The following is a 12,070-nucleotide window of genomic DNA, read 5'->3' as shown; positions in this document are numbered from 1 at the left end:
AGAGAGGAAATGGAGCCAAGAAACTGGGTGATATCAGTCAGGGATTGTAGAGGGGCTTTAGGGGGCGGTAGATGCCAGCGAGCAAGATGGGCTTAGAAAAGAAGAGGCAGATTTTGCCAACTAGAATTTCAAAAGAGGGTGGGCTTGGGGGGCAATTTAACTGTGTAAATTGTAATGTGTCTGCAATATAAAATAACACCCCTCCTCCTCTCTTTGACCTATCTCTCCTAAAAATTGAGTATCCCTGAATGGTGATATTTGCATCAGGGGTTTTATGGGTTAGCTATGTTTCTGTAAGAACGATGGCTTTGGGTTTATGCATAAGGCACCATGCCCTTAGTTCGTCCAGTTTGGGCAGCAGGCTCCGGATATTTATATGGGCGACAGATAGCCCTTTTTGGAATTTAAAGGTGGAATTCTCAGGGGCATGGGACAGATTTGAAATGGGAAGACCTGGGTTAGGTTCAATATAACCTGCTAAAGAGAGTAATAGTATGAGCAGAAATTTGGGTTGTTGTTTGCAAGTTGTAAATTTGTGGTGTTTGCCATTAGAGTGAGCAGTGGTTGGTGTGCTGGTTTTTAGAGTTCTCCACCAACATTCTGTAGATAGTGAAAGGCTTTTGAGTAGTCCAGGGTGTATGGTGATTCTGGGTGTGGGCCAGGATGGAGGAGTTTGTAGTGGATAGAGGGAGTAACATCTCCATGAGGCCAGGAGATAGAAAAAAGTTAAGATACATAGCAGGTTCATGATGCCAGAGGTAGGCAGTGCTGCATGGAGCTGTTGTGAGTGTGTGCAGACTAAACAGCAGGGGTGTGCCTGTTCCTTGTCAAATGTTTTGCTGCATTGCAATGCTAGTCAATTCTGGGTTACAGTGGGCTGAGTTGGTGTGGGAGGTATTTTTGTGCAGTCAGTTTTGGGAGAGGCTGCAGTGAAATAAGTTGTAAAGGGGTGTGGGGTTAAAATATGCAGGTTAACAAGCATGGGATCAAAGTGTGGTCATATAAGCTCACTGTTTGTTGCCTTGAGTAAGAGTTTGCAGAAAGGATGCAGTCCCCAGTCACCTCTAGTCAAACTATAGTCTAACTATTATTGTCACTTAAAATTATCACTTTAAATGCATCACTCTTAAGATGCCAATGCTACCTTGCCAATGCAAGGGGGATATGTGTTTTATACATCTAAAGCAGTCACATGACCTTCCCCCTGCCCCAATAAATCAGCTTGTTCCAGTTGGTCAATTAACAGCACAGAGTTAAGAGGGGGGGGGGGAAATTCCACATAAAACTCAAGGCATATTAAGATAAAATTGGTACAGGACATGGCCTGTTTCACTAACATGTCTCATTTACCAATGTTATTTTTGTGCATCTTACATCAATACATTTTACAAGCTAGGACAGCCATGTCAGCATATTGTTCTAATCAACTCATATAAAGTACAAAGAAGAGACTTGTGCGACCTTCACAATGTTTGCAGTTAGATAGAACCAGGACTGAAGAGTACTGCAGACTCCTCAATGTGTTTAATTAAGTATCATGATGGCAAATCGAACCTTCTCAAAACAAGGGCAAACTGCAATTATTGGACTAATAAGAATTAGCAATTTCCTCTCGAAATAACTGCAATAAATGACCCCCAGAATCTCTGACTGATACATTTTCGTTCACATGGAAAGTCTTCACTTGTGTGGCAATTTCTAAGGTTACTTGTGAATGTGAGTCATTGGTATTATTGCTAAATACAATAGATAGTTGTACTATGAACGGTTTTCAGAACACACTGTTTTTTCCCCAAAGCATTCAGTGAATGTAATTTGAATGGATAATGTGATTTGTAAATCTATAACATTTTTCAACATTTCCACATACTCTAATTAATGTTATTATGGACACCGTTAAACTGTAACAGCTTTATTCAAATAGAATGAGACTCTACTCTAAGGGACAGGGATAGGATTATTAACCACCACTCTTATATGACAATAAATGCTCTGAACACATTACACATCAACACGACTCTATAACATAGATTTGCTGCAATTAAAATGTTCAAGTTATTCTGATAAATCATATGAATTTCCAATGGATAACTCAATCAGGAAGCTTTGCTTCCATTCAGAAAGAAATTAAAAACCTTCCTTTTTAAACAAAATATGGCCGACACCAATACCCCGACAGCCATCTTTCCTGCTCCCATTTGTGTTTGCCGCCCTTTGTTGGTCTTCCTCATTGTTCCCCTATGTCTTCTTTCGGTACAGTAGGTCCCGGTTGTTGGTCTGGGTTGGGTGTCCTCGCTAAGTTTCTACATGCGTTCTAGTATGGTGTTTCTTGATCAGTAGCAAGTTATAAAAAGTTTGAAATAAATAAACCCATGGAACTGTATTTGTGAAATATGGGAAAATCTTGGAAAACTCCCATATGCAGTAATAGATAATGGCAATGAAGTGGTTAGGTCTAAGAAACTATTTACATTTCTCTAGAAAGTATTTAATAGCATATCGAATCATACAACAAGCTGCATGTTTGTGGATACTGTATTAATAGTTTCTAAGATATTCATCCATATTACATTCTCTTGTATATCCTCAGCACAGAATTCAATGGGAAAATCTTCTTGATGTTTTCAATTTCAGAGAAAGACTGATGTAAAAAAGGTGTTTCCCTTCACTGGTAATCTTCTGGGAAATGCTTAATAACTCATTCCATATCACTGCCACTTTGGAACCACTTTATCATTACAAAACTTCATCTAGTTATGATACTCAAAAGCAGTATACTGTATGTATTGTATATTCCAAAGGATTTGTCATTGTGCTTTTTGGAGATCGACTTGGCAGGTCCAGCATTTGAGAAGCTATTTAATAAATATTGGACTATTAAATAAACATTTTAAATCATCTGCAATGTGTTACATGCCTGATTGATTCTATTTTATGGAGAACACCAAATATATGTTGGACAGTTGCTTTAATACATGGATTATCAATGATTGTAAATAATTTAAAGCAGAAGACCACTCGCTGCAAACTCACAAGATATGTGTCATATGGTCTATGACAATCAAGCATTAAAAATGTTAGGCAAGGCTGAACACAGTAGGCTATTAACAAAGGAAAGTGGAAAACAGTTGGTTGAGTAATTTTCTCCTTATATTGGTTTATTATTATATATGTAACATTGAGAGTGATGTACAGTATATTATGACAGTGCACAGTTGACCTAATGTGCTGTTTTCAAAACGATGGTTAACATCTCTCCAGAACCCACACAACTCCTATGTCTTGATAGACATTGAGCTTTTCTCATATCAAGATATTTGGTATTCATAGAATGATATTTTATTATATACCCTCTTAATAGTCCATCAAGCTCACTAACACGTTACAGGGGCACTCAGCCTGCCAATATTTGTATATTAAATTTATTACACAAAGGCAAATACTGTATGGGATTTGAAATCACGTTTGCGTACTGGAGAAGAGATCAGCTATATTCAAATGAATGGGACTAAACCTCTAGCACTGGGAAGAAGCTTCACATCATATCCAAGAAGGCTTGTTTTCCAAATGTTAAACGCTGTAGCTGTTCTCCCTTGAGAATACACCCACGCTTGAGACATGTAAAGATAAAGCAGTGGTTCATTAGGATGGGCCATCAAGAATCTCAGTGATGCTGGACGTTTATCTGGACTCTCTAAGATCTTTGGAAGATCATGATGTCCCTGCTTTTCTTGGTTTACTGGTGCTGAAAAACAACAAAAACGAGAACATAAAATACAATGTGTTTATCTGTTTTTGCGATCTGCAGCCTGTTTATAAGGTTCTTTTTTTGTAGATATTTATTTCTACTAGGAAATGTTTACAACTTAGTTATACTGTGTACCTGCCATCTGGTTTTGACTAAAATTAGTTATCACCATAACTTTAGGATCCTTTTATAAAATACATGTAATGGTTGCAGGCGGGGATATCTTTTAGTGGAACACTTTGAATGGTCTTCAAAATCTTTACAAACAGCAGTATCATCTTTAGTTAAATCTGAAAACACCCAAAAGTTCACATTGAGCTAACACTAGATCTCAAAGCAGAACCTGCTAGCCATTACTAGACAAGTCTCCTCTATTAAATCCTCTAAATTAGGAAGACATTTCATGTTGCACCAACTGTATCCCATCCTGGATATGTGTCCAATACTTAAAATGAGAACATGGTTAATATCTCCTAGATTGATAGAGTACTTATGCTACACTCCCTTCAAAATCGATTGACTACTCAAATGTTGGAGTGTAGAAAAAAAAACAGAAAATACTGAAACCCAATTATGTTATTGAACATTGATAGCAAATAATATCTGGCGTTTTGTATATATATAAAAAAAAAAGAAAGAAAATAGTCTGTTATAGAAATTTAAGGATTGCCTGTAACTTCTGTATCTGAAGTATTTGTAAGATGAATTGACCTCGAGCAGAAGCACTGCAAGAAAACCATCATATCATAACCACATTTTGCCTGTTGTTTTAGTACGATTAAGTGCTTCACAATCCTTCCATACAAGTACCTCTGCTTCAGGTTAACTGCAGCTTGACTTCTGCAACTCTAATTGTGGTAAGCTTCTACATCAACATAATCAAGAACATTATAGGCATTTCCCTTTAACTGAGGTTTTTGTCAATATTGAAACCTGTTGCGAACAGGTATGTATGGGTGATTCCATTTATTCTGCCTTTCCCACAGCACAGTAACCTGCTGTGAAGGAAAGATATTGGTGAAACAGTAGGACAGCCTCATGATTTGACCCAGCTGAAGCGGTTTATTAATAGCACCATTTCAGTACAATGTTTCACCCACCAAGTAACATAGCCCTAATACAAAGCAAAATATGAAATAAAATGGTGATTCGCATTTGATGACATGAAATAATTATTGTTTAATAGGGAACCTCATATAAATAAGATTAATTAATGGAAGCTCATAAGAACAAAACACTATTTTAAATATTATTTGTTTTCCACTTTAGTTAGGCTATATACCTTCTCCCGATAGTTAAGGGGTTAACAGCCAAATAAAAATATAGAAAAAGATATTTATAGTGAGGGATAATGCAACTAATATATAACATTCATAAATAACTGCTATATTACATTACCGTGCGTGCATAACTGTTCAAATGACCATATAGTATCTGAATAATCAAATATATAACCAGGGTAAAACAGAGCTAACAATTAAAGTGCGATTGGGGTTGAATTGTTGTGTCATCTAAATATCACAAACAATAAATCAACCAAATAAACATAAATGTAATTCCTATGGGCCTTTTCTAGTCTCACTTATAGGATAATGTAATTTGTTATACACAACAGCCACATCTCCGTTATTTAGGCTCTGATCGCCTCTCCATGCAACTTCTAAAGTGTCTCTTCCTTCCCGAAGAGGCGCAGGCGCAATGCTGCACTCTGAATCAGTCCTCAATTTGCTTTTATTCAATCGGCTCCTATCCAGAGAGGTTTCAGCACTGAATCCCCAAGAGGAAAGAGGGGCTGAGAGTTTCATCTATCTCTGTATTTCCAGGTTTGTACAGATGTGTGACATTAAACAGCAGGCTGAGCAACAACTTTACATAGCAGCTGGGATCCTTATGAGTTTAATGATGTGACTCTTTTTGAGAAGGGTTGATCGGTATACATGCTCCTTGGTTCCTCTTGGAAGGAAGAAGTGTTCGCTTGAGACATGCCAGCAGATATAACAGGTGTGAATAACTCCCTTGGGGAGACTCAGCTTGGAAATAGATGCGTGGCTGCCGGTGCTACAACGGAAGAGCAGTTTCAGCACTATGGACAGTTCTCCCCTAGTGTCACTATTGTCCTGGCGGTGCTGATGGCTTTGATGGTCCTTGCAACTGTGCTGGGGAATGCTCTGGTTATCCTGGCGTTTGTTGTAGACAGAGGTCTTCGTACTCAAGGCAATTTCTTCTTCCTTAATTTGGCCATCGCAGATTTTCTAGTAGGTAAGTGAACTCCATTAGGGGACCCTATGGCCACGCAAAGAGATATTGCAGTGTATCTCCATTAAACCAGTTCGGTGACATTTAGAAAGATAAAAAGCATAGGTCACGCATTATCTTTGTATATCATTAAAGAGGAAACATGTAGGGTAAGCAAATGCATGTATGACCAATGTACAATATAGTCACATAAAATTATGTACATATACATATATACTATGCCATAGCAATGATCATGTTTCACTATAAATAGAATATATCTGTAAAACATTGACATATCTTCACAGAATAACATGATAGATTCCCAGTGTATAGTCATTGCTCTATACCACAGTCCTGAGAGGCTTGATGGTGCTAGTAAGGTGTTCTTGAGGGTAACAAACCACTTATATACCTATGTATTTGATATACATGATCTAACAAGCCCAGTTGGATGTATGCAAATTGTAGCATAGTGGGGTTTGTAATTAGATGTCTTGCTTTGCTTGCATGCATGGGGTATTTTATGTATGCAAAGTTAGTAACAGATCCAGTTCTATGACTCGTTCTCTGTCCACATCACAGGTGGGTTCTGCATTCCTCTGTACATACCCTATGTGCTGACGGGTCAGTGGAAGTTTGGGAAAGGCTTGTGCAAGTTATGGCTGGTAATGGATTATCTTCTCTGCACGGCTTCTGTTTTCAACATCGTCCTGATCAGTTACGACAGATTTATCTCCGTTACTAAAGCGGTGAGAAAGACACTTCATTTGATTTACTTGGGATCCTGGCTTCAAACATATGAGATGCTTACATTCACCCACATGGAAACAAGAGGGGAGTTTGGCTTGTAATATTAACCATAGGCAAATACATCACATTTCTTTATTATCTGGGACACAGAGAGGAGAGCCATATATACTGAAATAATATTCCCTTGAAAAATCATCAGACCTCATTCAAATGAATTCTTTTTTCAGCCCACACACCATTTGTGCCTAGCACACTTGTGATATACATTGTAATAAACATTGTACTTTGCAATAAAGCTAAATTGAAATTAAGACATCAATATTAAGTAGACTGTGCCTCATTACATTTGCTACATACAACTTAATTGCAAAACACCTAATAGCAGCTGGCCAAAAATGTTACATTAATTGCATAGAACAGATGGGGCTTCAGGATTAAAAAAGAAATGTGTGAATATTGTTTCACTCAAGGTAAGGGGAAATATGAAAATATCCCGTTTGTAACCTTCATAAACAGCATTGCAAGCTTCACCTAAATTTAGTACACACACACACACCCACACACATATACACAGGTGTGTATTTCTATGAGTGTATATATATATATATATATATACACACACACACACATGTGTATTTCTATTTATACACATACACCCACACACATATACGCAGGTGTGTATTTCTATGAGTGTATATATATAAACATACACACACACACACACACACACACACACACACACACACACACACACACACACACACACACATATATACAGGTTTGTTAAGTAAAATATTCTCTGTGGCTTTGCTTGGAGAGCAGGAAATTGAGAATTAGGGCCATATTTACATATTTAACTAATTAAAATTTAAGAGCCATAAAGCACCTTGTGACTTAGCACTACTTGGTGGAATTGGACACAACATGTTTTCCGTGGGACTGTTTGTGTCACCACGAGTAACTATAATTCCATCATTTGCCAAGGTAGCCAACAGAAAACGTAGAAGAATGACAGGATGAAGGACATGTTCCTGTCAAGGAGAAAAACATATTCCTTTTTCATATGACTCCAAGGAGAGAAAATTGTATTTTTAATACATTTTATTAAGGAACCCATCTGAATTTGTCATTGTTGTAGAATTTTCTTTTGTTCTTACATAGAAACCTTGCATTGGTGGAACACACCTTAAGTGACTACCAGCACTTCATGGTGTTTTATGGCATAGCAGCACTGAGTAAACATGGACCATTTTGTCTGCCTTTTTAAAGGGACATAAACACGTTGTTTTATTCTAACTCTTTATTAATGTAATCAGCTTCAAGATTCAATCCCTCTTAAAGTAATTTTTTACTTATTTGAAATTTATGTAAAAAAAAGAGTAGGTTTCTATTTTCTTTGGGGTCCATTTAATTGTTGTTATCTGGTAATTACTGTTCTTCCTGATTAGCTCTCTAACCCAATTCAGCAAACACTGCACCATTAGCAAAACAATACAACAAAGGGGAGTAGTCTGGATAAACAATATACCTATACAGTTTGCAAACAGTCTCCACACAAAATAAATTAGGTAAAAATGGTAAAATGTGCCAAAGTCCATTTGGTTACCAGGGTGACCTTAAAAGTTAGAATTTTTTTTTAAAGATACTTGTCTAAAAATGGTGTCAGTCACCTTCATTTCAGCAGCAATGCTGACTGCTTGTGTTTAAAATGAGATTTTATTCTTACCTAAACCCGGTCCCGCAGAACCTACGATGGGCCCTCAAAATCTGAGGACCTCTGAGTTCTGGACATATTTGTAGATTTTGTTTTGTGGCCGTTCACAAACATGGCTTCCCGTGGCAACCAATAGAAAGCCATCACGATGATGTTGCACATTTTTTGTTGGCTACCAGAGCAAGCTCGAATCGTAGTGGCCATATTGTTTCACCAATTTGCCCAGTGTACCCACCGGGCACCCAAAGGCTTGCCATTCCTGAATTGGCAAGTCCCCAGATGATGGGATTCCCCGTGGAGTTCCGGGGAATGCCCTGGTTCAGGTAAGATTAAAAACAAAAAGCAGGGTTTGTTTGTTTTTTTACATCTGGGACATGCCATTGCCATTAGTTCACTTTGGTCCAAGAAGAGGCTGTCTCTTTAAGAGGAGAGTCCAAGCAGATAGTAGGAGTGTCCACCTTAGGACAAATAAATACACTGCAACCCTCCTCAATTATCCACATTCAACAAGCTCAATATAATTAGTAAGCAATTACAAATATATTTTCTCGTTACAAATGCATGAACACCCACAATTACTGATACCCATGGGAGACATTTCAATGGAGCTATTTATGTCCTTTAGATATGAGAAAGCGAGTAACATTAAGAAACACAACGTATGAAAAGATGTCTATAATTATGTGTTTCAGCATGGAAAGCTGCAGCTATAGATTCATGGTCTATATTTAAGTAAATTATAGCATTAGTATAAATGGAATAAAATGCCTGGTTAGTACATCCTTGAACATTTATCAACATTACACTACCAGCAGGTATTTAAAAATATTCTATATGAACTTTCTATATAGCAAGAAAAATAAAATAAAAAAGCAGTATGAAAGTATATTTCTAGAACAACTCTTTTTCATAGCAGAAGTCAAACACTGTGAATAACATTGTGACAAACTCTAAACTCTTACTATTTATTTTTTTGTTGGCATATGTAGGTGTCCTATAGAGCTCAAAAGGGGATGACCAGGAATGCAGTGTTAAAAATGATAATTGTTTGGGTGGCAGCCTTTCTTCTCTATGGTCCAGCCATCATCAGTTGGGAATACATTGCAAAAACATCTATCTTGCCAGAGGGAGAATGCTACGTTGAGTTTTACTACAACTGGTACTTCCTAATGATAGCTTCCACTGTGGAATTCTTTACACCATTCATCAGTGTTACATATTTCAATTTGAGCATTTATATCAACATCAAGAAGCGAACCATGATGCGAAACGAAGAGCTAGCCCAGGGTCAGGAGCACTGCGAGATGAGTTTCCAGGCGGGAAAAAAAGAGCACTTAATCTTTTTTGTCAAACCTGCAGAGAGACCTCATGGAGATACTAAAAACAAGACCTCTTGCCTTACACCTACAAGACCTTCTGTTGCAGGACACAGTGCACAGAAACTTGATGGCCACACACTGGACCTGAACATAAGTCAGGATCTGCCACCGCTTCAGGTTGAAGTCCAATCCAAGAGACCTCAAGACTGCTTTTACAAAACGGTGGAAAATGTTTGCAGTAACATCAGAACTGATATGGCCAGTACCATTGCAAACCGTTTTAGGCTATCTCGGGACAAGAGGGTAGCCAAGTCATTAGCCATTATTGTTTGTGTATTTGGGTTATGCTGGGCACCTTACACACTGCTGATGATCATCAGGGCTGCATGTCATGGCCGGTGTGTCCAGCATTATCTCTATGAGATCTCATTTTGGCTCTTATGGGTGAATTCTGCCATTAACCCAGTCCTGTACCCGCTCTGTCATATGAGTTTCAGAAAAGCTTTCATGAAGTTACTGTGCCCAGGAAAGGCCAAAATCCATCCCCATATTTTCATGTAACCAAACAGAAGATCCAATGCAAGAAATCTACACCCCCTCCTGGAACTGAAAATACTATTTGCATTCATGTTATTTATTGGATAAATGATTCAAATATAAACAGATTTAGTAGTTAGTTTCAGATGGTATTAAAGGTTCACCAGTTAGTGCAGAAGCTCCAGAAATCCTGTGTGAAATGCATGATGGGATATATGTAGGAATCCGGTTTTAGTCTTTAACTGAAAAACACTGAAAAAACCCAACGACTGATCATCTCGCACTTTCGGTTAAAATCGATAAACATCGGAAATGTCGTATCCTTTCCTATTAAATTCCATGTCTTATGGCAGCGGCTCCACAGAAAGGAGACTAAGGCGTCACTGGGAAAGATGGAAACAGATCACAAAAGTGTACCAATAAACACCAAATTCAAATGCATTTAAAAAACATGTTCATTTTTAACACTGAAAAACACGGATTTTTTCAAATATAATAAAAACGTAAAAATAAAATCCCACAGATTTTATGAAAAAATAAATACTGGAAACCGGAATTCTTATATTTAATCACAATGATTTCCTAATACATGTAGGAAAATATTCCCAGTTCCCCGTGGCATTTATTTAACTCTTTGATTCACAGAATATTGTACTTTTCACCCTGACTGGTTATATTATTGCAGTCACCTGGTGCTTTATTTGACATGTTCTATTTCCTTTCAGCAGCAAAGGGCTTAAAATATATATTTTTTTCTGCTGTTCGTAGAAAAGCAGCTTACAATTTATAGGTGCACAACATAAAATGAATAATAACAGGAGTGCAATAAAAATTAATTGACTAGGCGTGGTGTATATACAAAATCCGTAATATACGTACATTGGCATAATATAAAAATGTATAAATCTGGGGGTGATGAGAGCCTGCACCCCCAGTATAATAATGTATGTTTATATTGTAAACAGAGAGCAAAATCAATTTTGCATAAAGGGCTTTTGTTGTGAATGGTTTCACTGTCCCCAATTAGTGCTAGTGTTTTGCTGTACATTTGATACATCTTGTGTTCACAGTTGGGATGAATTTATATCACTAAAGCATCTGTGTATGGGGTTATATATTGTAATGGCATTAACCACCCACAGCAAATACATGGATGGCATAATGCATTACTTATCCACAGTACATATATAGAACATGTTAAACACTACTTATCTACAGCAAATATATAGATGACATTTATGGGTCTGAGCTAAATGTTTTTTTCCAGGACAAACTAAACATCCATGGTGAAATATTAGATTTAAAAATAAAATGAATGTTAGATTATTAATTTTATTAGGTATCATTACTATTATTCTTTACCCATAATAATAAAGATAATTAGAATATAATCATTCTGTTTTCGCTTCCCGGTTAAAAAGGCTGGAGGAGATTTAAAACTAGGAAGCAGGGGGAAGGGACAAGCAAGAGGTAATGGACTAGACAGAATAAATATGAAGGGTAAAATAGCTATAGGTCATGGGGGTGGAGTTGGTGGAAGTGGGAGTTTCGTGATCAGACAGACAGCAACATTTAAATACAGAAAATACTAGTAAGCTTCTGAAGACTAAATCCAATTGGAGTAATACGGTAAGAGCAGATAAAGTAACAATAGCACAGGCTGGTAAAAACCTTAAATGCATGCTTGCTAATGCAAGAAGCCTGAGAGATAAAATGGCCGAGCTTGTATTAATAGCTAAAATGGAGAAATATGAAATCTTAGGC

At 37.3% G+C, this 12,070-nt stretch overlaps 1 protein-coding gene across 1 annotated transcript; it reads left to right on the top strand.

Moving 5' to 3' along the window:
* Positions 1-5,503: 5,503 nt before the first annotated feature.
* Positions 5,504-11,409, top strand: LOC142470203 (histamine H3 receptor-like). Its single transcript, XM_075577178.1, has 3 exons — positions 5,504-6,007; positions 6,569-6,735; positions 9,440-11,409. The coding sequence occupies exons 1-3, from the start codon at positions 5,731-5,733 to the stop codon at positions 10,328-10,330; spliced, it is 1,335 nt and encodes a 444-aa protein (XP_075433293.1). The 5' UTR covers positions 5,504-5,730; the 3' UTR covers positions 10,331-11,409.
* The last annotated feature ends 661 nt before the right edge of the window (positions 11,410-12,070 follow it).

This window comes from Ascaphus truei, chromosome 19 (assembly GCF_040206685.1).
Source record: "Ascaphus truei isolate aAscTru1 chromosome 19, aAscTru1.hap1, whole genome shotgun sequence".
NCBI lineage: Eukaryota > Metazoa > Chordata > Amphibia > Anura > Ascaphidae > Ascaphus > Ascaphus truei.
Note: the sequence above shows the minus strand (reverse complement) of the source record. Positions and strands in the feature narration are given on the sequence as shown.